The sequence below is a fragment of the Nerophis lumbriciformis genome, linkage group LG17 (assembly GCF_033978685.3).
Source record: "Nerophis lumbriciformis linkage group LG17, RoL_Nlum_v2.1, whole genome shotgun sequence".
NCBI lineage: Eukaryota > Metazoa > Chordata > Actinopteri > Syngnathiformes > Syngnathidae > Nerophis > Nerophis lumbriciformis.
The window spans coordinates 28,301,843-28,327,500 of record NC_084564.2 but is presented as its reverse complement, the minus strand read 5'-3'; the positions used below and the strand labels follow the sequence as shown (position 1 = coordinate 28,327,500).

At 39.7% G+C, this 25,658-nt stretch overlaps 1 protein-coding gene across 5 annotated transcripts in view; it reads right to left on the bottom strand.

The window, feature by feature from the left end:
* The window catches only part of grik4 (glutamate receptor, ionotropic, kainate 4), a 1,016,493-nt gene that overhangs the window by 285,394 nt on the left and 705,441 nt on the right, over positions 1–25,658 (bottom strand). For all 5 annotated transcript variants that reach the window (XM_061973003.2, XM_061973004.2, XM_061973005.1 and 2 more), the window contains one exon: positions 14,662–14,840. In XM_061973003.2, coding sequence (XP_061828987.1) covers positions 14,662–14,840 — 179 coding nt within the window. The remainder of the gene's footprint in view (positions 1–14,661; positions 14,841–25,658) is intronic.

Below are 25,658 nucleotides of genomic sequence, written 5' to 3'. Positions count from 1 at the left end.
TTTAAGAAAAACCTTTCTCAACCAGCTATTGCAAGGAATTTAGGGATTTCACCATCTACGGTCCGTAATATCATCAAAGGGTTCAGAGAATCTGGAGAAATCACTGCACGTAAGCAGCTAAGACCGTAACCTTTGATCCCTCAGGCTGTACTGCATCAACAAGCGGCATCAGTGTGTAAAGGATATCAACACATGGGCTGAGGAACACTTCAGACACCCACTGTCAGTAACTACAGTTGGTCGCTACATCTGTAAGTGCAAGTTAAAACTCTCCTATGCAAGGCGAAAACCGTTTATCAACAACACCCAGAAACGCCGTCGGCTTCGCTGGGCCTGAGCTCATCTAAGATGGACTGATACAAAGTGTAAAAGTGTTCTGACGAGTCCACATTTCAAATAGTTTTTGGAAACTGTGGACGTCGTGTCCTCCGGACCAAAGAGGAACAGAACCATCCGGTTTGTTATAGGCGCAAAGTTGAAAAGCCAGCATCTGTGATGGTATGGGGGTGTATTAGTGCCAAAGACATGGGTAACTTACACATCTTTGAAGGCGCCATTAATGCTGAAAGGTACATACAGGTTTTGGAGCAACATATGTTGCCATCCAAACAACATTACCATAGACGCCTCTGCTTATTTCAGCAAGACAATGCCAAGCCACGTGTTACATCAACGTGGCTTCATTGTAAAAGAGTGCAGGTACTAGACTGGCCTGCCTGTAGTCCAGACCTGTCTCCCATTGAAAATGTGTGGCGTATTATGAAGCCTAAAATACCACAACGGAGACCCCCGGACTGTTGAACAACTTAAGCTGTACATCAAGCAAGAATGGGAAAAAATTCCACCTGAGAAGCTTAAAAATTGTGTTTCCTCAGTTCCCAAACGTTTACTGAGTGTTGTTAAAAGGAAAGGCCATGTAACACCGTGATGAACATGCCCTTTCCCAACTACTTTGGCACGTGTTGCAGCCATGAAATTCAGAATTTGAGAACACAGTGTTGATAGACAGTTGCGATAGCCAATCAGATCACAAGTTGTTGACAGTAGATGTTCTGTTAGAACTAAAAGTTGTAAACTCTTGCTGTTAAAGTGCGTCATGCTTGTCATTTAATTAACATTGTTGCATGTGTATTTGTCGCCATCATGTGGTCAGGGCAAATAATATACAAACCTCGTTTCCATATGAGTTGGGAAATTGTGTTAGATATAAATATAAACGGAATACATCGATCCATCCATTTTCTACCGCTTATTCCCTTTTGGGGTCGCGGGGGGCGCTGGAGCCTATCTCAGCTACAATCGGGCGGAAGGCGGGGTACACCCTGGACAAGTCGCCACCTCATCGCAGGGCCAACACAGATAGACAGACAACATTCACACTCACATCCACACACTAGGGCCAATTTAGTGTTGCCAATCAACTTATCCCCAGGTGCATGTCTTTGGAGGTGGGAGGAAGCCGGAGTACCCGGAGGGAACCCACGCAGTCACGGGGAGAACATGCAAACTCCACACAGAAAGATCCCGAGCCCGGGATTGAACCCAAGACTACTCAGGACCTTCGTATTGTGAGGCAGATGCACTAAACAATGATTTGCAAATCATTTTCAACCCATATTCAATTGAATGCACTACAACGACAATATATTTGATGTTCAAACTCATAAACTATTTTTTTTTTGCAAATAATAATTAACTTAGAATTTCATGGCTGCAACACGTGCCAAAGTAGTTGGGAAAGGGCATGTTCACCACTGTGTTACATCACCTTTTTTTTAACAACACTCAATAAACGATTGGGAACTGAGGAAACTAATTGTTGAAGCTTTGAAAGTGGAATTATTTCCTATTCTTGTTTTATGTAGAGCTTCAGTCGTTCAACAGTCTGGGGTCTCCACTGTCGTATTTTACGCTTCATAATGCACCACACATTTTCGATGGGAGACAGGTCTGGACTGCAGGTGGACCAGGAAAGTACCCGCACTCTTTTTTTACGAAGCTACGCTGTTGTAACACGTGCTGAATGTGGCTTGGCATTGTCTTGCTGAAATAAGCAGGGGCGTCCATGAAAAAGACGGCGCATAGATGGCAGCATATGTTGTTCCAAAACCTGTATGTACCTTTCAGCATTAATGGTGCCTTCGCAGATGTGTAAGTTACCCATGCCTTGGGCACTAATGCACCCCCATACCATCACAGATGCTGGCTTTTGAACTTTGAGTCGAAAACAGTCTGGATGGTTCGCTTCCCCTTTGGTCCGGATGACACAATGTCTAATATTTCCAAAAACAATTTGAGATGTGGACTCGTCAGACCACAGAACACATTTCCACTTTGTATCAGTCCATCTTAGATGATCTCGGGCCCAGAGAAGCCGGCGGCGTTTCTGGCTGTTGTTGATAAATGGCTTTCGCTTTGCATAGTAGAGCTTTAACTTGCACTTACAGATGTAGCGACAAACTGTATTTAGTTACAGTGGTTTTCTGAAGTGTTCCTGAGCCCATGTGGTGATATCCTTTAGAGATTGATGTCGGTTTTTGATACAGTGCCGTCTGAGGGATCGAAGGTCACGGTCATTCAATGTTGGTTTCCGGCCATGCCGCTTACGTAGAGTGATTTTTCCAGATTCTCTGAACCTTTTGATGATATTATGGACCGTAGATGTTGAAATCCCTACATTTCTTGCAATTGCACTTTGAGAAACGTTGTTCTTGTTCTTAAACTGTTTGACTATTTGCTCACACAGTTGTGGACAAAGTGGTGTACTTCGCCCCATAATTTCTTGTGAAAGACTGAGCATTTTTTGGGAAGCTGTTTTTATACCCAATCATGGCACACACCTTTTCCCAATTAGCCTGCACACCTGTGGGATGTTCCAAATAAGTGTTTGATGAGCATTCCTCAACTTTATCAATATTTATTGCCACCTTTCCCAACTTCTTTGTCACATGTTGCTGGCATCAAATTCTAAAGTTAATGCTTTGCAAAAAAAAAAATGTTTATGAGTTTGAACATCAAATATGTTGTCTTTGTAGCATATTCAACTGAATATGGGTTTGAAAATTATTTGCAAATCTTTGTATTCCGTTTATATTTACATATAACACAATTTCCCAACTCATATGGAAACGGGGTTTGTATATTTGAGAATTGCGTACTTTGAATCAAACTTTATTGACCGGAAGTTGCATAAGCCAAGCAGATACATTTACGGTATACATTTTAATTGCTGATGCACTATAATTAATTTTTAAATGCGCCAGAAAATAACCCGTTTTGTTCCAAATAACCCGTTTTATACTGTTGATGTGGTTCAATGCACTGTAGGGCAAAAATGTGTTCCTGTACAGTATTTATCCAGCAATGACCATGTGGTGACATCAATTATGGTATTTTGAGAGGTAATCATTGAAGTCGGAGATCACTGAAGGCCTTGGTGAGAAACGCACGGCCCGCCACTGTCTGGTATACACTGCATCCAAAATTCAAGTGCAATATTTAGACTTAGACTTCCTTTATTGTCACGGGGAGAACATGCAAACTCCACACAAACTCAGGACTACTCAGGACCTTTGTATTGTGAGGCACATGCACTAACCCCTGTGCCACCGTGCTGCCTCTTTATCAAAGTTTATTTATATAGCCCTTAATCACAAGTGTCTCAAAGGGTTGCACAAGCCACAACCACATCCTCGGCTCAGATCCCACATCAGGGCAAGAAAAAACTCAACCCAATGGGATACATTGAGAAACTTTGGGGTCCATGGGAGAATACGCGCAAGGCCAGATTTGACAGAGACAAACCCATATTTAAGGCTTGCTCCACCCATAGCGCACATCTGGGATGAAGGGGCGCACTGACAGACGAGTCGAAGGGGAGAATGCTGCGCAGCCATGGAGCAAAAACAATTCTAAACGACGCAGAAAAGCACAGAATCGACATTTGACGCATGGTTCTGCGCAATTCTAAAGTCCTACCTAAAATGTCTTAAACAAATTCCCAAAGGTTCTTAAGCCAGTGCATGAAAGGAATGGAAGATGGTTAAAAGAGAAAGCCTTTGGTGAGGTTGCACACTGTAGCCGGCCAGAGGTCTGTGCAGCTGTTCTCGGACTGAATGAGATTACATTCACAGCGCTAACACCACTGACCTAAAGCACTCTGAATGCTAAACCCAAAACAGAGCCAAACCTTTGTCCAGTGAGGGTTTGGATGTAGGATGTACTTGGTAGGGAAGGCAGTACGTCTCGCATGACAAAGGATGATCCTAAAAAGGAGCCCGGCGTCTTTAATCATCATCAGAGCCTGGCAAACATGTCGGCACGCTGCTTTGATGATATGTTTTGTACTCACTTGAGAGATGGGGATGCTGACTTTCTACCACCCTTGTCTCTGTGACGTCTCTTGACATCCACAAAGGGAGATAATGGGAGTAATTGATACACTAAAGAGTTGATTGGGCGCATGAGAAAATATCTTATCTCCATGGACAAATGGACATATCAGTTTTTTTTTTTAACAATTTTGAAAAGGTCTCACTGAGTATTGGAAGTGTGTTTTGTTTTGTTGTATATTTGATGGTCGCATGATGGGTGATGAGTAGAGATGTCCGATAAATATCGGCCTGCCGATATTATCGGCCGATAAATGCGTTAAAATGTAATATTTGAAATTATCGGTATCGTTTTTTTTATTATCGGTATTTTATTTTTATTTTTTTTTAATTAAATCAACATAAAAAACACAAGATACACTTACAATTAGTGCACCAACCAAAAAAAACCCCGTCCCCCATTTACACTCATTCACACTCATTCACACAAAAGGGTTGTTTCTTCCTGTTATTAATATTCTGGTTCCTACATTATATATCAATATATATCAATACAGTCTGCAAGGGATACAGTCCGTAAGCACACATGATTGTACGTGCTGCTGGTCCACTAATAGTACTAACCTTTAACAGTTCATTTGACTAATTTTCATTAATTACTAGTTTCTATGTAACTGTTTTTATATTGTTTTACTTTCTTTTATATTCTAGAAAATGTTTAATGTATTTATCTTATTTTATTTTATTTGTATTTTTTTTTGAAGTACCTTATCTTCACCATACCTGGTTGTCCAAATTAGGCATAATCATGTGTTAATTCCACGACTGTATATATCGGTTGATATCGGTATCAGTAATTAAGAGTTGGACAATATCGGAATATCGGATATCGGCAAAAAGCCATTTTCGGACATCCCTAGTGATGAGACAAGGAGACGCCAAGAGGAATCGTTGAACAAAAAGCTATATTTTGTTTCAGCGAGCCTCGGACTAGAGCTGCAGCTCTAGGAGAATAAGTGCCAAATGTCTTCATGAACATGAACAAACAAGGATGGGGCGAGGGTCACCACTTTGTGAATAAATGCGTGACCAAATTGTGCAACAGTTTAAGAACAACATTTCTCAACGAGCTATTGCAAGGAATTTAGGGCTCATCTACGATGGACTGATGCAAAGTGTAAAAGTGTTCTGTGGTCTGACGAGTCCACATTTCAAATTGTTTTTGGAAACTGTGGACGTTGTGTCCTCCGGACCAAAGAGGAAAAGAACCACCTGTTATAGGCATAAAGGTGAAAAGCCAGCATCTGTGATGGTATGTGGGTGTATTAGTGCCCAAGGCATGGGTAACTTACACATCTGTGAAGGCACCATTAATGCTGAAAAGTACATACAGGTTTTGGAGCAATATATGTTGCCATCCAAGCAACGTTATCATGGATGCCCCTGCTTATTTCAGCAAGACAATGCCAAGCCACATTCTGCACGTGTTACAACAGTGTGGCTTCGTAGTAAATGAGTGCGGGTACTAGACTGGCCTGCCTGTAGTCCAGACCTGTCTCCCATTGAAAATGTGTGGCGCATTATCAAGCCTAAAATACCACAACAGAGAACCCAGACTGTTGAACAACTTAAACTGTACATCAAGCAAGAATGGGAAATAATTCCACCTGAAAAGCTTAAAAAATTGGTCTCCTCACTTCCCAAACGTTTACTGAGTGTTGTTAAAAGGAAAGGCCATGTAACAGGGGTAAAAATGCCACTGTGACAACTTTTTTGCAATATGTTGCTGCCATTAAATTCTAAGTTAATGATTATTTTTTAAATAATAGTTTCTCAGTTGGAAAATTAAATATCTTGTCTTTGCAGTCTATTCAATTGAATAAAAGTTGAAAGGGATTTGCAAATCATTCAGTTTTTATTTACAAATTACCCAACGTGCCAATTTTACCGGTTTTGGGTTTTGTACAAAACCAAACTTTGAGCATCTTTTTTTCACAAAAGAAGCAAACAAGTGAAGTAGAAGACAGATTTTTCTCACGTTTGATGCTCATAAACAGGCTCTAAATAAATATTTTATTGTTAAACATCATTATTTATAACATATATTAATATTTGTTTCACCCTTTCAGCAGAGGCACTTCTATACCAAACATAAGTCATATTTTTCTTTTGAAAAAAATTGCCCACTTCAGCCATCTTTTCTTTAACGGGTTGTCCCTTAAATGCGTTATATGAGTAATTTTCTCCATTTTCGTTATTTTCTTCATAATGTCAGGCCACAGTAAGAGGTTTGAGTTATAAGAATATCCTTTAATGGCTTTCCTAGAAGCTGTAAAAAGAGCCTGAGCAAAATAACGATCCTCTGTTCGTACCACTGACACGACTACGATCCAAATAACATTTGCCAAACAGCGTCTGCATACTTTAAAATGGTGTGTACACATTGGGGCGCGTGGCGTGTGATTTAGTAAGACTGCATGTACAATTGATAACAAGTGCAAAAGTTGTGCAGACTGCCCTATTTGAATAAGGTTTTTGTGCGTACTCGACTACGCGCCATGGCTGTCACCATGGAAACACCAATTTCCCTCCACATTCATGTTATCATACTCCTCGCTGTGACATTTTGCTATGTTTTTAAAAAAGCAGCAGACAACTATAGCATGTCTCAGTTTGTGTGGGCATTTTAGAATCCGTACTGCAGTGCAAACAGAACCCACTTTTTTTGTTTTTTAGCTTAGATTGTTCCAGTTGTATGGATATGCATATTGCAAGTATACGTTTTATTTAATAAATTCTCCTATGTGAAAAAATGGACGCTAATAAAAAACAAAACAAAAACAAAAAAACACCAACAGACAGCAAAACAAATCCCCTCAATCCACCCGGCAGCTATGAAATTATAAAATTATATTGCTAAATACACAATTTCCAATAGTCTTATTTCTGACAGTCAAAACGTTTGTTTTTGCCGCATGATCGCCTCCTTTTTCAAAGCCATTTGTGCGTAACTGTGCCAGTTTGCACGACATGCTAAATATAAACGCAGCACAGCGGCCGCAGAACAGGGTCCGTCTTGATAAATCACAATGTTAGTGCTAAATTATTCTATTTGCATTTCCTCCTCGCAGTATAGAAGCTGTTCAATCTGCATATATTCTGCATATACATGAAAAGAGACACACTCAATGGTTTGCACACTCTACTTTGCGCTATTGAAGTGAATTAATTAACTCATATCATGTTCTCCATGTGGTGAATGTTTATATTCAACTTGGAGAAAGCAAACCACCAGGTTTAAATAAATAATGGTTGAGCCCATAATAAATTAAGTAGCCTTAGTTGGACATTCGCATGTGGACTGGGTCAACTCTCTCACGAGAAAAGGCAATAAATTCAGACTCTCGGAATGCAAACGTGATAGCTCTATCCTGGAGAAGAGACTCCGTGTCTATCTCCACGTCAACATTTAAGTTACAATATATAGAGGTTGTTCCCCGGTCACGTACACACAAACACTTTAAATTGTCAGGTTGTACTCTCCTGAATTAACACACACTCAGACAGAGAAAGATGGAATATAAGACTTTGGTTCGGTTACTCCAAGTTAGGAGTGCCTCACTTTTTGACTTGACCCCCTCCAAGAAACGCAGTCCTGTATAATGACGCCCGCTTGTAATATAGCAACTTTTGGTTCAGTAAAGCGTCTCCGACGTCTCTTTTGATCCAGCCGCACTGCCGTGTCATCCTTCTGTCCGGACGAGGATGACAAGACCAGAAATACACATCACTATCTACTCTGCTCGTTTAAGAGACACAGTCCTCTGCACACAAGCTTAGTAGGTCAGCTTTGGGTGTGTTACCAAGTTTGCAAATGTTTTTAATACACGCAAACCTTTAGTAGATCAGACCCTCGGGGTCCTATATACAGTAAGTACATAGTCACACATGTCATTGGAATAATATATCCCAGCACTTTGGACATCATTTAATGTACTTCTTTCCAAGATAATTTTAATATGGCAGAGGTATTGATAATATTTTACATTATCATAGGTGTAATGAAAAAAATGAACACGTTTTCCAATTAAACACCCTCCAAAGTGGTCTGCTAGTGAAGGTTAACTGTGTTTCACATACAGGTATATTGTACCATTCCTCATATTACTTTCACTTTCACTTCTAATTTGTGTTTCAATATTTTCAAATACAACGTCGTATCATCGATGTACCATTACTTTCCATAAGAGCAAAAAACCTGGACATAACTTCAGAACACTTATTGTTACGTTTTACTATGCCCTTAACAACACATGTATCACTGAATTTTTCCTTTGTGTACCCTATTTTCCAGACCATACGGCGCACTGGATTATAAGGCGCACCAACGATGAATGGTCTATATTTTATCTTTTTTCATATATAAGGCGCACTGGATTATAGGGCGCATTAAAGGAGTCATATTATTATTGTTTTTTTTTCTAAACGTAAAGCACTTCCTTGTGGTCTACATAACATGTAATGGTGGTTCTTTGGTCAAAATGTTGCTTAGATGATGTTTTACACATCATCTTCAAGTCGCTTTCTGACAGTCGCTAAAGGATACGCCGTTTTGTGGGCAGTCTTATTTACATGGCTCACCTTCGACAGCGTCTTCTCCCCGTCATCTTTGTAGTAGCGGTGTAGCGTGCAAGGACGGGGGTGGAAGAAGTGTCAAAAAATGGAGCTAACTGTTTTAATGACATTCAGACTTTACTTCAATCAATAACGGAGAAGCATCTTCTCATCCGGAAACAACAACACCCGTGAAAAAAACTTTCAACCGGAACTCTCTAATAACTAAAGTTCCTTGGTGAATAATGTAAACTCACTGCACCGGTATGTTTTAGCGCTTTCATGGCGAGTTTACTGACAGATATAAGTAAAAACTTTAAACTACTTTATATTACAAATGGCAACAGCAGAGGATGAATGTCCCATAACAAGAAGATAGAGAAAAAGAGGAAGCTTATCAACTACAAAGGCGGACGCACAAATTGTCAGGATTTATGCAGATCCCAAATACAGATCAGCAGGTAGAAGGTAAGAAAAGTTGCTTTTGCATAATATTACGAAACAAAACGCCAGACAATATGTCTTACCTTATACACACACACCATAATAATACTCTGTGTTGAAGCACAGTATAATCCATCAAGCGGTGTGGCTTCATAGCTTACCAAAGTCGTACTAAAACATATTGATAGATTTTTGAGCGCCGTGTATAATGTTCTATATTTTCAATGGAACATATAAAATGTTGGTGTTGTTCACTTGAGTCATATTGCCATCATAGTGCAGTCTACACGTATCTCTTATGTTTGACTGCCATCTACTGGTCACACTTATCATTACACCAAGTACCAAACAAAATTGCTTTGAGGTAAGCAAAACCAGAATTATCCCGTACATTAGGCGCACCGGGTTATAAGGCACACTGTCGAGTTTTGAGGGGCAAAACACGATTTTAAGTGCACCTTACAGTCTGGAAAATACACATTTTCACTTCCTTATAATGGTAAATACAAACCAAAATTGTAAAATATCTGAACAGATCACTATTGTTTGAACAACATTGCCATTATCCCACATTGCAGTTCTGACTTTGTTCTTTAGTTTCCTGTGTTTGGTATCATTTCATGTCCTGGTACTGGTAGTTTTGGTAGGATTTCCTGTTTGGTCTCTGTGGTTTGCACCAACTTTACTTTGTGTCCCTTGTCCTGCCCTGTTCTGCATTGTTATTTAGATGTATTTAGTTCCACTTTGTTCCCTCCTTTCAGTTCAGTTTCAGTTTATTTCGAACATGCATACGATACAATGTAATTCATCACATATTTCCAGTTGTTTCATTACGGCACGTCCGAAAAGGAGTAAGAAGAAGCTGAGCTTATTTAATCCTACCCCTTTTCATACCATAGCAATAGTATCCTATTTTCTTGTTCTCTGTAACAGAACAGTGACCAAATAAAGAAATAAAAAAATAATATACCATAGTAAGTAAAGAAATATTAAATTTATAAATTCTTTGTCTCAATAAAAAAAATACAAAATAAAAATAAAAATAAGAGTTTAAGATATTCATCATAATTCTTGTTCTGTGTACTTTGTGAACACCTGTAGTTTGAACAGTCTCTTACACTGAATCATAATGGTGCTTTGTTTGATTACTTTGATTAATCCATTCCATCATTTAATTCCACATACTGATATGCTAAAGGTTTCAAGTGTTGTACATGCATACAAATGTTTAGTGCTGGTTCATTATCTTCTGTATGTCAAAGTGTTATGTTGGTTTTTAAGTTCCTACTGGACCTATTACTGTTCTTCTGCCTGGTACTTAGTAAAGGGACCTCCTCCGTGCACTTTGACTAACTTCTCTGCATCCCGTAATCCTGCCAACATTGTCACACACATTTGTCCGTCAAATGTTTTTTTTTGGTAAAACAATGTTTTAATATATATTTTTTCTCTTACTTGTACTATTTAATCTACGATATCTTTATGTTCCTATTTTTATGTGTATTTGTTCCCTCTAAAAAAAAAAATCTTATAAAAATAATTGGTTCTGAAATCACCAATTCCTGGAAGTAAACCTTTAGGCTCAATAGCCAGGTCTCACAATACCGATGACGACAACAAGAAGGTGGGGGTTACATATACGGCGAGAAGCGAGACATCCCACTGCGGGCTCCCACTGCTCTTTGGCCCGTGGATGTCAGGGTTGCTATGGTGACGGAATGACCGCTGATGGCAGCCTCAATGCTTGATTGAGGGGACTCTGAGAAAACAGGAACAAAAAAAAACCTCAACTCTGCCAAATCCGTAATGCGTCAACTTGACGTCATTTTCAATCTCCACATCGATTCTTTCATTGTCTTGCAGAAATAACGAGGTGCATATTAATAACATTGAGGCCATATGCCACTGCCAAACATCCTTGCTCCAACCATCACCTTTATTGATGCCATCAAGGCTCTTAAAGCCTATTAAGTCTCCAATCAAGTGTAGCGTCTGCATTTTAAATGTGTCCTAAGTGTTAATAGTGTTCTGAAAGGTTAATTATGAGCATGTGCTGCAGAGGAGGACGCAAGGACCATATTGTTCTGTTGGAGGCAAAGTTTAGTGCTCGCTAATGGCGTCGTAAAATGTTCTTCGCGAACACAATGAGCTTGGTGGCTTTGAATATCATAGCGGTTTGTTGTTTTTACACGCGACATCGGGAAGGGAATGGGGAAAAAAAATGAATACACGTCAATGGATATATCATCATGGGTGCATTAATATTGCAACAAACAATTTAGATCCACCAGCCGGGAAGTGTCTATTTGGTTGTTACTTGCATGTTTTTTCAAGTGGCTCAACATTGAATGACACAAATATATGTTGCAGCGAGTGTTGTCCCGATACCAATATTTTGGTACCGGTACCGGCACCAACATGTATTTTGATACTTTTCTAAATAAAGGGCACCACGGAAAATGGCATTATTGACTTTATTTTAACATATGAGACAACTTTTCTTTTGGTAGTAAGTAAACAAATAAAGGCTCCTAATTAGTCTGCTGACATATGCAGTAACATATTGTGTCATTTTCCATTCTATTATTTTGTCAAAATAATTAAGGACAAGTGGTAGAAAATTAATTATTAATCTACTTGTTCATTTACTGTTAATATCTGCTTACTTTCTCTCCTAACATGTTCTATCTACACTTCTGTCAAAATGTAATAATCACTTATTCTTCAGTTGTTTGATACTTTACATTAGTTTTGGATGATACCACAAATTTGGGTATCAATCTGATACCAAGTCGTTACAGGGTCTTACATTGGTCATATTCAAAGTCCAGGGATATATTTTCTGAGTTTATAAACATAATATATATATTTTTTTCAACAAAAGAAGATGTTATGGCAAAAAATATTGACATAACCATAGTAGTATCGACTAGATACACTACTATACTTGGTATCATTACAGTGGATATTAGGTGTAGATCCACCAATGGCGTTTGTTTACATTGTGACGGCGGTGAGCTACAGTGTGTAGTGAAGCATGTTTAGCGTTTCCTCGTCCTGCAGTGATAATGGTACTTGTAAGGAACATACTTTGTCGCCATGGAGACAAGGATTAGTGATTTAGAAGTAGCTAAAACACTGCATACTGCAGCTGGATTTTAGCCGCAAGCTAGCTAGCCATGTCTTAAGCACCTCTTCCTGAGGATGTTTCAGTGTTATAACTTCACTTTTATTGTTAGTTTTTAAGCCAAAAAGCATCCGTTCCCCTTTTTCTGTCTACATATTGTGTCTGCTTGTAAGTACTCTGTGCGTGTGCGCTGCCCAACATGCTCCTCTGCTCGTAAAACCAACAATGTCAGGACGTGACGACGACCGGGGCGCGGGGGGGTTTGGACTGGTACTTTTCAGAGGCGGTATAGTACCGAATATAATTCATGAGTATCGCAGTACTATACCAATACCAGTATACCGTACAACCGTAGTTGCAACACATCCCAAGAGCTTGTTTATGTTCATCAAATGTGATAAGAATCCATCATCTCCTTTAATCAGCCTGTGCTCCATGCGCTGAGCAACTCTTTTTCTGGGAGGCTCCGTTTTGCATGAATAAGCGCATTTAAAATGTCAATTAATGAATGACAGGGCACTTCTTTTTACAATTTACCACACACAGATTCCTAGCTTATTCCTGCTCCGTCAATGATAAGAATATATGGGCACCTTTTCCCTGGTGTTAGTGCTGGGTTGGGAACAGTTGAACTGGGACTGAATCTTGTCTGGTTAAGTATCAGGAAGGTATGCAGATGTATACTATATTGCCAAAAGTATTGCCTTGACTCTCATATGAACTTAAAGTACCATCCCATTCCTAACTCCTAGGGTTCAATTTGATGTGGGTCCACCTTTTGCAGATATTACAGCTTCAACTCTTCTGGGAAGGCTGTCCACAAGGTTGTGGAGTGTGTTTATAGGAAATTTCCACCATTCTTCCGAAAAGCGCATTGGTGAGGTCACACACTGATGTTGGTCGAGAAGGCCTGGCTCTCAGTCTCCGTTCTAATTCATCCCAAAGGTGTTCTATCGGGTTCAAGTCAGGACTCTGTGCAGGCCAGTCAAGTTCATCCACACCGCGGCACAGTGGTTGAAAAACACTGGGCTAGAAGACTGAACGGCACTTCTACTTCTGGTTGAAAGGACTAAATGGAATGACACTGCAGCACTTGCAGTCAACGAACTCGTCCAAAAGATGGCACCATAGCACAAAAAATAACAATAATATTTGCTTGTTTTTTGTCGTTGTTGTTTTTAACTATTGAATTATCTATAAATTAGTTTCATAAGCAGCAGTGTTCAAAGCACAGGAAAAAAAACTAACGGTTTATATTCTGTGATTCATGGTAGTCTCTCGTTACATAAATTCCCCAATGGGGATTAATAAAGTACTTCTGATTCTGATTACATCTTTTATTCCACTTAATGTTTTTTTTTCGTAATGTTATTTTGAAAATGTGCCGGTGGCCGCTAGAAAATTAGCTGCGAGGCATAAATGGCGTCCCTAGTCTACGCACCTTTAATGCACTATTGACTTATTTAATGCTGTATGCTGTCATTGTAGTTTTATTTTTTATTCACGGTGTGTTTGTGTTGTTTGGCTATATACGCACATCACAGCAGTAAATTTGATCCCATGGTTTGTTTGGCAGCGTACCAACGTGCCCGTCCGTCACATCAGCCTCATTGACACAGCACTTAGTAATGCTGACTCATGCATCCAAACTCAATTGTATCTCATCATCATTTTTTTTTTTTTTTTTTTTGGGGGAATAACAGCATTTCTTTGTATTTTATTTTATAGCACTGACAGAATCCCACAGCCTTTATTCGGGACTTTCTTTTGTGAGTGCAGACTGATGATCCTGTTCTTTGTAAAAAAAAAAAAGCTGTGCCCTCAGCCAAAAGCAGGACAATTTATCTTTTTGGGGATTCAAGACAGCAAATGGATTAGGGCAGTAGAAAAAAACAAAACAAAATGTTGCTCTTTCTGTAGTCTCTTTTTTCCTTTTTGTCACCGTGGGAAATACAAGCCATACCTCAACAGATCAAAATGGAAGCCTAACCAACTATTTCTTCAAGTGGAAAAAAAAAAAAAAATCACTTTCTACATATTGAATTACTTTTAGCCTTGAACATTTTTTTTGCCGTCAGCATTTTTCCAGTCCTCGGGGATCTATCTATGCGGAATATTATTACATACGGTGTGGGCCGCACTCACCCGTTCCAGAATGATATGGGACATGGTTGCGTTGGCGTCGACTATGATGGTGGCGGTCTTGTCGTCCCGTATCTCCTTCAGGAGCGGCGTGGGGTCCTGGCTGTCGTCGAGCATGCGCACTGACAGCGTTTCCTTGGAGATGAGGAACTGCCTGAGGAGCTGCTCCAGGTTCAATAAGCCTTGAGAGACACACACACACACACACACACACACACACACACACACTGTGATGACTTATGATGAAGGTACACTTTAAAAGGATATTTTTAAATTTTATCAAAGATAAAACAAAAAATTTAAAAAGATAAGTTGCTCAAGAGTCATGGATTGTTCAGAGTAACCATGACGACAGAAAGACACAATGTCTTTCAGTCTAAACTAGTTTTGCTTATGCATATTTACACAACCCAAAACCAGAGAAGTTGGCACGTTGTGTAAATGGTAAATACAAAGAGAATACAATGATTTGCAAATCCTTTTCAACCTATATTCAATTGAATAGACTGTAAAGACAAGATACTTAACGTTCGAACTGAAAAACTGTTATTTTTTTGCAAATATTAGCTCATATGGAATTTGATGCCTGCAACATGTTTCAAAAAATAATTGGGAACAGGCGGGTGCCATGATTGGGTATAGAAGCAGCTTCCATGAAATGCTCAGTCATTCACAAACAAGGATGGGGCGAGGGTCACCACTTTGTGAAAAAATGCGTGAGCAAATTGTCCAACAGTTTAAGAACAACATTTCTCAATGAGCTTTTGCAAGGAATTTAGGGATTTTACCATCTGCGGTCCGTAATATCATCAAAAGGTTCAGAGAATCTGGAGAAATCCCCGCACGTAAGCGATGATATTATGGACCTTCGATCCCTGAGGTGGTACTGCACCAATGCAACATCAGTGTGTAAAGGATATCACCACATGGGCTGAGGAACACTTCAGAAAACCGCTGTCAGTAACAACAATTTGTGGCTTCATCTGTAAATGCAAGTTAAAACTCTACTATGCAAAGTGAAAGACATTTATCAACAACACCCGAACTCATCTAAGATGGACTGATGCGAAGTGGAAAAGTGCTCTGTAGACTGACGAGTCCACATTTCAAATAGTTTTTAGAAACTGTGGATGTCGTGTCCACCGGACCAAAGAGGAAAATAACCATCCGGATTGTTATAGGCGCAAAGTTGAAAAGCCAGCATCTGTGATGGTATGGGGGTGTATTAGTGCCCAAGGCATGGGTAACTTACACACCTGTGAAGGCACCATTAATGCTGAAAGGTACATACAGGTTTTGGAGCAACATATGTTGCCATCTAAGCAACGTTACCATGGACGCCCCTGCTTATTTCAGCAAGACAATGCCAAGCCACGTGTTACATCAACGTGGCTTCATAGTAAAAGAGTGCGGGTACTAGACTGGCCTGCCTGTAGTCCAGACCTGTCTCCCATTGAAAATGTGTGGTACAAAATGAAGCCTAAAATACCACAACGGAGACCCCCGGACTGTTGAACAACTTAAGCTGTACCGTACATCAAGCAAGAATGGGAAAGAATTCCACCTGAAAAGCTTAAAAAATGTGTCTCCTCAGTTCCCAAACGTTTACTGAGTGTTGTTAAAAGGAAAGGCCATGTAACACAGTGGTAAAAATGCCCCTGTGACAACTTATTTGCAATGTGTTGCTGTCATTAAATTCTAAGTTGATTATTTGCAAAAAACAAAAAAATACGTTTGTCAGTTCGAACATTAAATATCTTGTCTTTGCAGTCTTTTCAATTGAATATAAGATGAAAAACATTTGCAAATCATTGTATTCTGTTTGTATTTACGAATTACACAACGTGCCAACTCCACTGGTTTTGGGTTTTGTAATTTATTTTCGCACAAGCCCAGGTTTATCAAAAATGGTAGTCTATTTTGTAATTTGATACACATGTTTTGCAATCTATTACGTTTGTAAACAATGAAATTTACGACAGAAGTCGTCAACACTGGGTTTGTGACCCCTAGGGGGTCCGCTGGGATACTGTATGATTTTTGGTTGATTAGACTTTTTAATCCCGGGCTCGGGATCTTTCTGTGTGGAGTTTGCATGTTCTCCCCGTGACTGCGTGGGTTCCTTCCGGGTACTCCGGCTTCCTCCCACCTCCAAAGACATGCACCTGGGGTTGATTGGCAACACTAAATGGTCCCTAGTGTGTGAATGTGAGTGTGAATGTTGTCTTTGTTGGCCCTGTGATGAGGTGGTGACTTGTCCTGGGTGTACCCCGCCCTCCGCCCGAATGCAGATGAGATAGGCTCCAGCACCACCCACGACCCCCAAAAGGGACAAGCGATAGAAAATGGATGGATGGATGGATATACTTTTATTTTATTTTAATTACACCCAACAGTTTTCCCGAAAATGGAAACGTCTTTAAATACTGTGAACATTAACAAACGTTAAATTCGGCAACAAAAGGGCGCCACCAGGTATGGCGGGTGTTGTTGATATCTTGCTGCCTGAAAATATCTGTTATTTCGACAATATCAGCAAAACAATAAATGCGCACAGGACTGAAGCCGAACAACACTTTGGGTTCGGGTAGCATACGATGCTAGCCACTTTTATCCACCCGCTTCTCTACAACCAAGCAACAAAACGATGAAAGGACTTAAACAGCAAAATATTGTATTTATTGTGGCCATCTCCTTACTGCTCTGTGTAGATACTTAATGTGTATTATATGTATGCATGAGAACATTTTGTTGTAAGCTGTACGGTGTGTGTGTTGAAACCATGGTTGTATTTACAAAAGATGACAGATGTGAACAAGAGCATGTATTGTCTTTGTGTTATGATGTAAAGGAGAGGTGGTTGTAATGTATAAGTATGTGTCAATGAAAGGGCATTTTATGACTTTTCTTAATTTGATTACATGCTATAGAATAATTGTATTGCTATAATTGTATTGCATGCTTTTGATTTAGGTAACCAGGGACTGCAGATGGAAATGAGCTATTTAGCTATAATCTGGTGCAGAACATATCTGTCTTTGAGCTTGATGTCAATAAAGACTACATTTAACACTGACCCAACACACTGTAGTGTAGTTCAGAAATGGGCAGTGGCGTGACCACCCTACTCACTGTACCTTGCCCGTTTAAAATAAAAACATGAATAAATAATTGTATGATTCATCCATGTGAGCATTTAAGATAGCTAACAATAAGCGCTGTAGTTGCCAGCTACCAATGAGTGTTGCTAGCTACCAGCTAGTGATTAGCAAACTTGTTGCCAGCGAGCGATTAGCGCACTAGTTGCCAGCTGGCGATTATTGTGTTAATTGCTAGCTACCAATTAGCGCATACGTTGCAAGGTAGCGATGAGGGCTCTAATAGCCAGGTAGCGGTTTTCACACTAATTGCCAGGTAGCGATTATTGCTCTAGTTTCCGGCTAGCGATTAGCAGTGCTCGCTACCAGCTAGTGATTGTCACACTAGTTGACAGCTACCAAATAGCGTGTTAGCCGCCAGCTAGCAATTGGCATTATTTGATTTTTTTAATTTAACGAGCACTGTGTCACGTATAGGTGGTGACAAACTCCAAGATGCAGAGATGGCAGGTTTGGTGCAGGAAAACATAATTTAAGTTAAAGTTAAAGTTAAAGTACCAATGATTGTCACACACACACACACACTAAGTGTGGTGAAAGTTGTCCTCTGCATTTGACCCATCCCCTTGTTCACCCCCTGGGAGGTGAGGGGAGCAGCGGGCGGGAATCATTTTTGGTGATTTAACCCCAAATTCCAACCCTTGATGCTGAGTGCCAAGCAGGGAGGTAATGGGTCCCATTTTTATAGTCTTTGATATGACTCGGCCAGGGTTTGAACTCATGACTAGTGATGGGTCCGGCAACACCGATGCATCGGCGCATGCGTCGAGCTCATAGAGCAAAACCCTGTGTCGGTGCGCGTACCGCTTTTAGAAAGTCACGTGACCGATCATGAGCTGTTTTGGTCACGTGACCGATACGCGAACTGTGTCGCACTCCCGCCTCCTCTGTGCCCTGTGAGCGGGTCTTTTCTACAGCTGGAGAAATAATAACTAAGAGAAATCGTCTAAAATTTAATACGTTGGAAAAACTGTTTTTTTTAAAAATAGAAATGTGTAAAAAAAATAAAATAAAATAAAAATTCCCAGTCTACAAGCATCCTCATTCACAACACGTTCTCTTAGTTTTCCATGTTAAGACACATGTTCACATTATTTATTGACTGTATCTAAAACAGATAAAAATATATTTTTATTTAAACGAAGATATGAAATAATCCTAAATGAAATACAATGACTTGGTTTATATTATTGTATATACTAGGTCAGTGGTACTCAACCTTTTTCCAGTGATGTACCCCCTGTGAACATTTTTTTTTAATTCAAGTACCCCCTATTCAGAGCAAAACATTTTTGTTTGAAAAAAAGAGATAAAGAAGTAAAATACAGCACTATGTCATCAGTTTCTGATTTATTAAAATTGTATAACAGTGCAAAATATTGCTCATTTGTAATGGTTTTTCATGAACTATTTGGGGAAAAAAAGATATAAAAATAACTAAAACTTGTTGAAAAATAAACAAGTGATTCAATTATAAATATATCCACAAAAAATCTAGCTGTCAACACTGAATATTGCATTGTTGCATTGTAATGAATGGAATAGCCTACTTGATTTGATGTTTATGAACTTAAATTCATATTTTCTTGAAGTATTATTCAATAAATATATTTATAAAGGATTTTTGAATTGTTGCTATTTTTAGAATATTTAAAAAAAAATCTCACGTACCCCTTGGCATACCTTCAAGTACCCCCAGGGGTACGCGTGCCCCCATTTGAGAACCACTGTACTAGGTCATAAAATCAGTGTCAGTCGAGTCGGTCCATAGGTTGCCTGTAGGGATTTTTAATGTCCAGCAGATGTCAGTATTTAGTGACACAGTATCGACACAGTATCAATACAGTTTTGCTATGTGTCGAAATGCTTCATGACGCTTCATCAACCCATCACTACTCACGACCTACCGAGCTCAGGGAGGACACTCTAACCACAAGGCAACTGAATGTCCAAAATTCAAGAAAAACACAAACCAGGAACCAGGAACAGGCAAACTGGGAACAGGAAACAGGAAACGAGGAACAAGAAGACAGCAAGCTGCAAACAGCTACAGGATACAGCAAACAGGTAGTAGCTTACAACGACAATACTCCAGCACTGACTGGAGGGCAAGGCAGGTATAAATAGCAGCAGACTGATTGACACCAGGTGTGGGCAGGTGCCAATCAGCCACAGCTGAGGGGAAACAGCGTTCAGGGAGACAAACAGGAAACTGAACCAAAATAAGAGCGCTGACAGGAAATAAAACAAACAGAGGAAAAACTAAAACATAACCAAACTGTCAGGGACAAGCCTGATAGTTCAATTTAAAACACAGTCTATACAGGATATATACGTAGGACAGGGTTGTCCAGACTTTTTCCACCGAGGGCCACATACTGACAAGTCAAAAGCATGCAGGGGCCATTTTGATATTTTTTGTTGTGTAAAAAAGTACTAACAACAATATATTTAAAGTAGGGTTGTCCAAAATAGCAAGCTACTCATGTGTTTAATTACAAAAAAAAAAAACATTATTTATGTATATATGCAGATTAATCATCCAATTAATTTTGACCACACATACTCCTTTACCGCTACCACCTGTTACGTTACCTGAAAGGAGGCGTGGCTTGTCATGTCAACAAATACCTCAGTGCAAAGATTAATGAGAACACTCTGAATGTTGTGCTTGCTGGCATTAGACTTATAGACTTAGACAGACTTTATTGATCCACAAGGGAAATTGTTCCACACAGTAGCTCAAGGGTAAGGACGGAAAGGATAATGCAGGTATTAAGTAGACTAAAAATGTACCATAGTAGCAATGTAAGATATAACATATATGTAATATTTACATATTATATATACAGTATATAATTTATAATGATATATTATTATATTATATTTGTATAGAATGTATACAATATATAACAAATCCCAATTACCATGTATAATATTACAGTATTTGTAGAAGCTGCAGCAAAAAAAAAAAAAAATGGCAGCAAAAAATAAAGAGTATTTCCAGAAACAATACATTATAAACAAAGAGAAATAACTAACAGAAGTGTAAGATAAAACTGTTTTTTTTTTACTAACAAAGTAAATCCACTAAATCCTTAATAATGTATGTTTCTTTTGTTACAATTTATTATAACACATGTTGGCTTCATAAAGCACATCATACAAGCAATAATCATTTGACGAGTCGACTAATCGAAAAAATAAGCGCCGACTATTCGAGTATTACAATTATCCTTCCTTTGCCCCACCGTAGACTCCATTATGACGTATATATTCTAACAAAAAAAAAAGAAGAAAAAAAAAGTGAGGCAATCGCTCTTGAAAATTGACACTGACACAAAACAACATTCCACTACATCCGCCAGGGAGTGGCTCAAAATAAAGAGCATCAAGTCAAGTCAAGTCAAAGCCTTGATATTAATCTGACAAATCCAAAAATGGCAGTGCGTGCAGAAAAAAAACAAAAACAAAAAAAAACATCACACAACTGAGAGAATCGTGCCTCGAGAAGGGCATCTGTGTGTGTGTGTGTGTGTGTGTGTGTGTGTGTGTGTGTGTGTGTGTGTGTGTGTGTGTGTGTGTGTGTGTGTGTGTGCTGCGACTGGTTATAGAAAATGAGGTTATTTCAGCTATTACAGCATAGTGTGTCCGCAATTTGTTATGCATCTTTGTGAAATGTGTTTTCTTGCCTTTTTTTTTTTTTTTTTTTTTTAATGTGATGCCTTATCTACAGATACAACTTAAAGTAACAATATATGATCTATTTGTATTAGTTTAATTCCCACGGGGCTTGTGTGGGTCTGGGCTGCATGGGTGTGTGAGTGGCACGGTTGTGGCTGCCAAAGCACATCTGTAACGATGTCGCTGCTCCGAGAGTGTGTTTGTTTTCCTGCAATGTGGCCGCCCGTGACACTAGTCTGGCTCTTCCCAGGCCACGGACCTGTCACTTCAGCTCCCTCTCCAGTTACAACACAGAGCATTTTTGATGAGCTTGAAATAGCTTGGACTAAATCACCCTCCTTGTCTGCTTGCTTGCTTTGCTTCCTTCCAGCCTCGGCGGGGACATCAAGTATAATTTCACGTCAACTTTGTGACATCAGACGGGGGAACTGCGCCTGACGTGGGCCGTGCACAAACACGGTGACACACACACACATGGACGCTTCTCAGTGTTCTGGCCGCATTGCATTTTTGCTGAGTTTCCATCCAATGAAAACAAACATGCAATTGAATATAAAAAGATGTCAGTGATATGTTTTCATACAAGTTTCAACAACTTTAACCTCTTGCACACATACAGTGCAGGCCAAAAGTCTGGACACACCTTCTCATTTCCATGGGTTTTCTTTATTTCCATGACTATTTACATTGTAGATTGTTACTGAAGGCATCAAAACTATGAATGAAGACATGTGGAGTTACACCATCCACCCGTCCAAATGATCAGAATACAGAGCTCCAAAATTCATGTGACCTTGCAATTAGCCCACGTACGGTACGCAGAGAGCTTAATTGAATGGGTTTCCATGGCCTAGCAGCTGCATCTAAGCCATACATCACCAAGTCCAATGCAAAGCGTGGGATGCAGTGGTGTAAAGCACGTCGCCACTGGACTCTAGAGCAGTGGAGAAGCGTTCTCTGGAGTGATGAATCCCGCTTTTCTATCTGGCAATCTGATGGACCAGTCTGGGTTTGGAGGTTGCCAGGAGAACGCTACATTTCGGACTGCATTGTGCCGAGTGTGAAATTTGGTGGAGGAGGAATTATGGTGTGGGGTTGTTTTTCAGGAGTTGGGCTTGGACCCTTAGTTCCAGTGAAAGGAACTTTGAATTCTCCAGGATACCAAAACATGTTGGACAATTTCATGCTCCCAACCTTGTGGGAACAGTTTGGAGCGGGCCCCTTCCTCTTCCAACATGACTGTGCACCAGTGCCCAAAGCAAGACCCATAAATACATGGATGACGGAGTTTGGTGTGGATGAACTTGACTGGCCTGCACAGAGTCCTGACCTGAACCCAATAGAACACCTTTGGGATGAATTAGAACAGAGACTGAGAGCCAGGCCTTCTCGACCAACATCAGTGTGTGACCTCACCAATGCACATTTGGAAGAATGCTGGAAAATTCCTATCAACCCACTCCGCAACCTTGTGGACAGCCTTCCCAGAAGAGTTGAAGCTGTAATAGCTGCAAAAGGTGGACTGATATCATATTGAACCCTACTAAAACATTTTGATAGATTTTTGAGCGCCGTGTGTATTGTTATATATTTTCAATGGAATATATAACATGTTGGTGTTGTTTACTTGAGTCACTCTTATGTCTGACTGCCATCTCCTGGTCACACTAATCATTTCACCACAACCAACATTATTCCGTAAATTAGGCGCATCGGGTTATGAGGCTCACTGTCGAGTTTTGAGGAAATGAAAGGATGTTTAGTGTGCCTTATAGTCTGAAAAATATGGTAATGTGATTACTTCTCCTGCGAACAAATTATCCATAAGTCAGCAAAGCCAACTCGCCGTGTTTTGGGTGAGTCCGAAGTGTGCCGTCATGCTTTCTTATGTGAAATGGCAGCATTTGTTTCTGATGCAGCTCATTAGAAATGTTTTATTTTAAATCACCAATATCTACATATTTTGTACATATGACACACAATTGAGAGCAAACACTACTGCATACAGTGGAGTAGGGTGACCAGGTGTCCGGATTTAGGCCGGACAGTCCGGATTTTTAATGCCCTGTCCGGCGTCCGGCGCAGCTTCAAGCCGGACATGTATTTGTCCTCCTTTTTGAGGCACTAGGCTTGAAGAGCGGAGTTTTTTCATCTTTGCTGGGCTGCAGCGCGATAGCCAATCAAAGACCGTAAAAAATGCCCCCAACGCAGTAACGTATCAAATGATTGGCTAAGAGCGGTGTCGGATACAAATCTGCTTATCATTGGTTAAAAAAGTAAACAAGGGTCCATGTGCTGCTGCGGCATAACATTGACAGAAAGTTAGCATCATGCCAAAACGCAAGACCTCGTTTAATTCTGAATGGATAAAAGAGCACGAATTTATAACGAAAAGCAGTCGAGACTCATTCCATGGCTTCTGCACACTTTGTCGATGTGATGTCGACGTAAGTAGTCAGGGGAAAGCTGCAATTGAACGGCATGCGGGTACGGATAAACATAAAAGTAATAAACATGCGGCAGGTACCTCTTCAATGAGGACATTTTTTCATGAAGTTCCGTCGCCCCTGGATGACAAGATAACTGCTGCGGAGCTGTGCAAGGTGTACCATGCTGTAAAGCAGTGGTTCTCAAATGGTACCCTGGGGGTATGTAATGTAATGTAAGTTCATAAACTGAACATCAAATTAAGTAGGCTATGCCATTCATTACCATAAACCCAGAGTTTCCCCCATGCCATGATGGTTTGACCCTCACTAAAATGTCTGTCAAAAAGAACTGTGAAAAGAAATGCAACAATGCAATATTCAGTGTTGACAGCTAGATTTTTTGTAGACATGTTCCATAAATATTGATGTTAAATATTTCTTTTTTTGTGAAGAAATGTTTAGAATTAAGTTCCTGAATCCAGATGGATCTCTATTACAATCCCCAAAGAGGGCACTTTAAGTTGATGATTACTTCTATGTGTAGAAATCTTTATTTATAATTGAATCACTTGTTTATTTTTCAACAAGTTTTTAGTTATTTTACATATTTTTTTCCAAATAGTTTAAGAAAGACCACTACAAATGAGCAATATTTTGCACTGTTATACAATTTAATAAATCAGAAACTGATGACATAGTGCTGTATTTTACTTCTTTATCTCTTTTTTTCAACCAAAAATGCTTTGCTCTGATTAGGGGGTACTTGAATTAAAAAAATGTTCACAGGGGGGTACATCACTGAAAAAAGGTTGAGAACCGCTTCTGTAACGCATCACCAGTCCTACAGAAGTTTAGACTGCGGCATGAAAGTGGACCGGGAGATTTTCAGTGACTATCCCACAGCTAAAGGGATGGCCTGTGGCCGAACAAAAGCCAAGGCATTGTGCGAGAACGTCATCGCTCACTATTCGGTACAGGAACATACAGACTACATAAAAGAAAACAACCTACCCTTTTCTGTAGCAACCGACGCCTCAAATAAAGGAACAAACAAGTGTTTTCCCATTGTGGTAAGGTATTTTCACTTTGATGAAGGCATCCAACATGTCCTGTTGGATTTTTATAGTGACAGCAACGAAACGTCAGAAGCCATAACAAACCAGCTGCTGGCAAAACTTGAGATGTCTGGCTTAGAGGTGAAAAACATGTCTGCATATGCAGCAGACAATGCCAGTGTCAATTGTGGCAAACATAACAGTGTATCAGAAGCTGAAATTGAGACAAAAAGATGTGCTCCCTGCAAACTGTTTGGCCCATATTCTGCATAACGCAACCAGATATGCAGCAAGCAGCCTTGATGTTGATGTGGAAACATTTTTGTGGCATTTTTTTTTTATTATATATGTTAACTACATTTAAGTCCACACATGTTATGCTTTGTGGCACTCTGCACTTGAAAAGATTCATCTCAGTGGTCACTTTTTGAACACCACAATGTATTGAATAAATACAAATACTGTTAACAAACACTTGACTTTAATATTTTTTCCTATTCTGCCACACAAACATCTTTAAACCACTCAAAATTGTACTATAAATAAGAGTATACCAGAGTCCTATGTACACCATAGTAATTTATTGATATGCCGCATAATGTCCTCCTTTTTGGTGTCATGGAAATGGTCACCCTACAGTGGAGGCAATGAATGTTACAGTAGTAGAGAGTGCA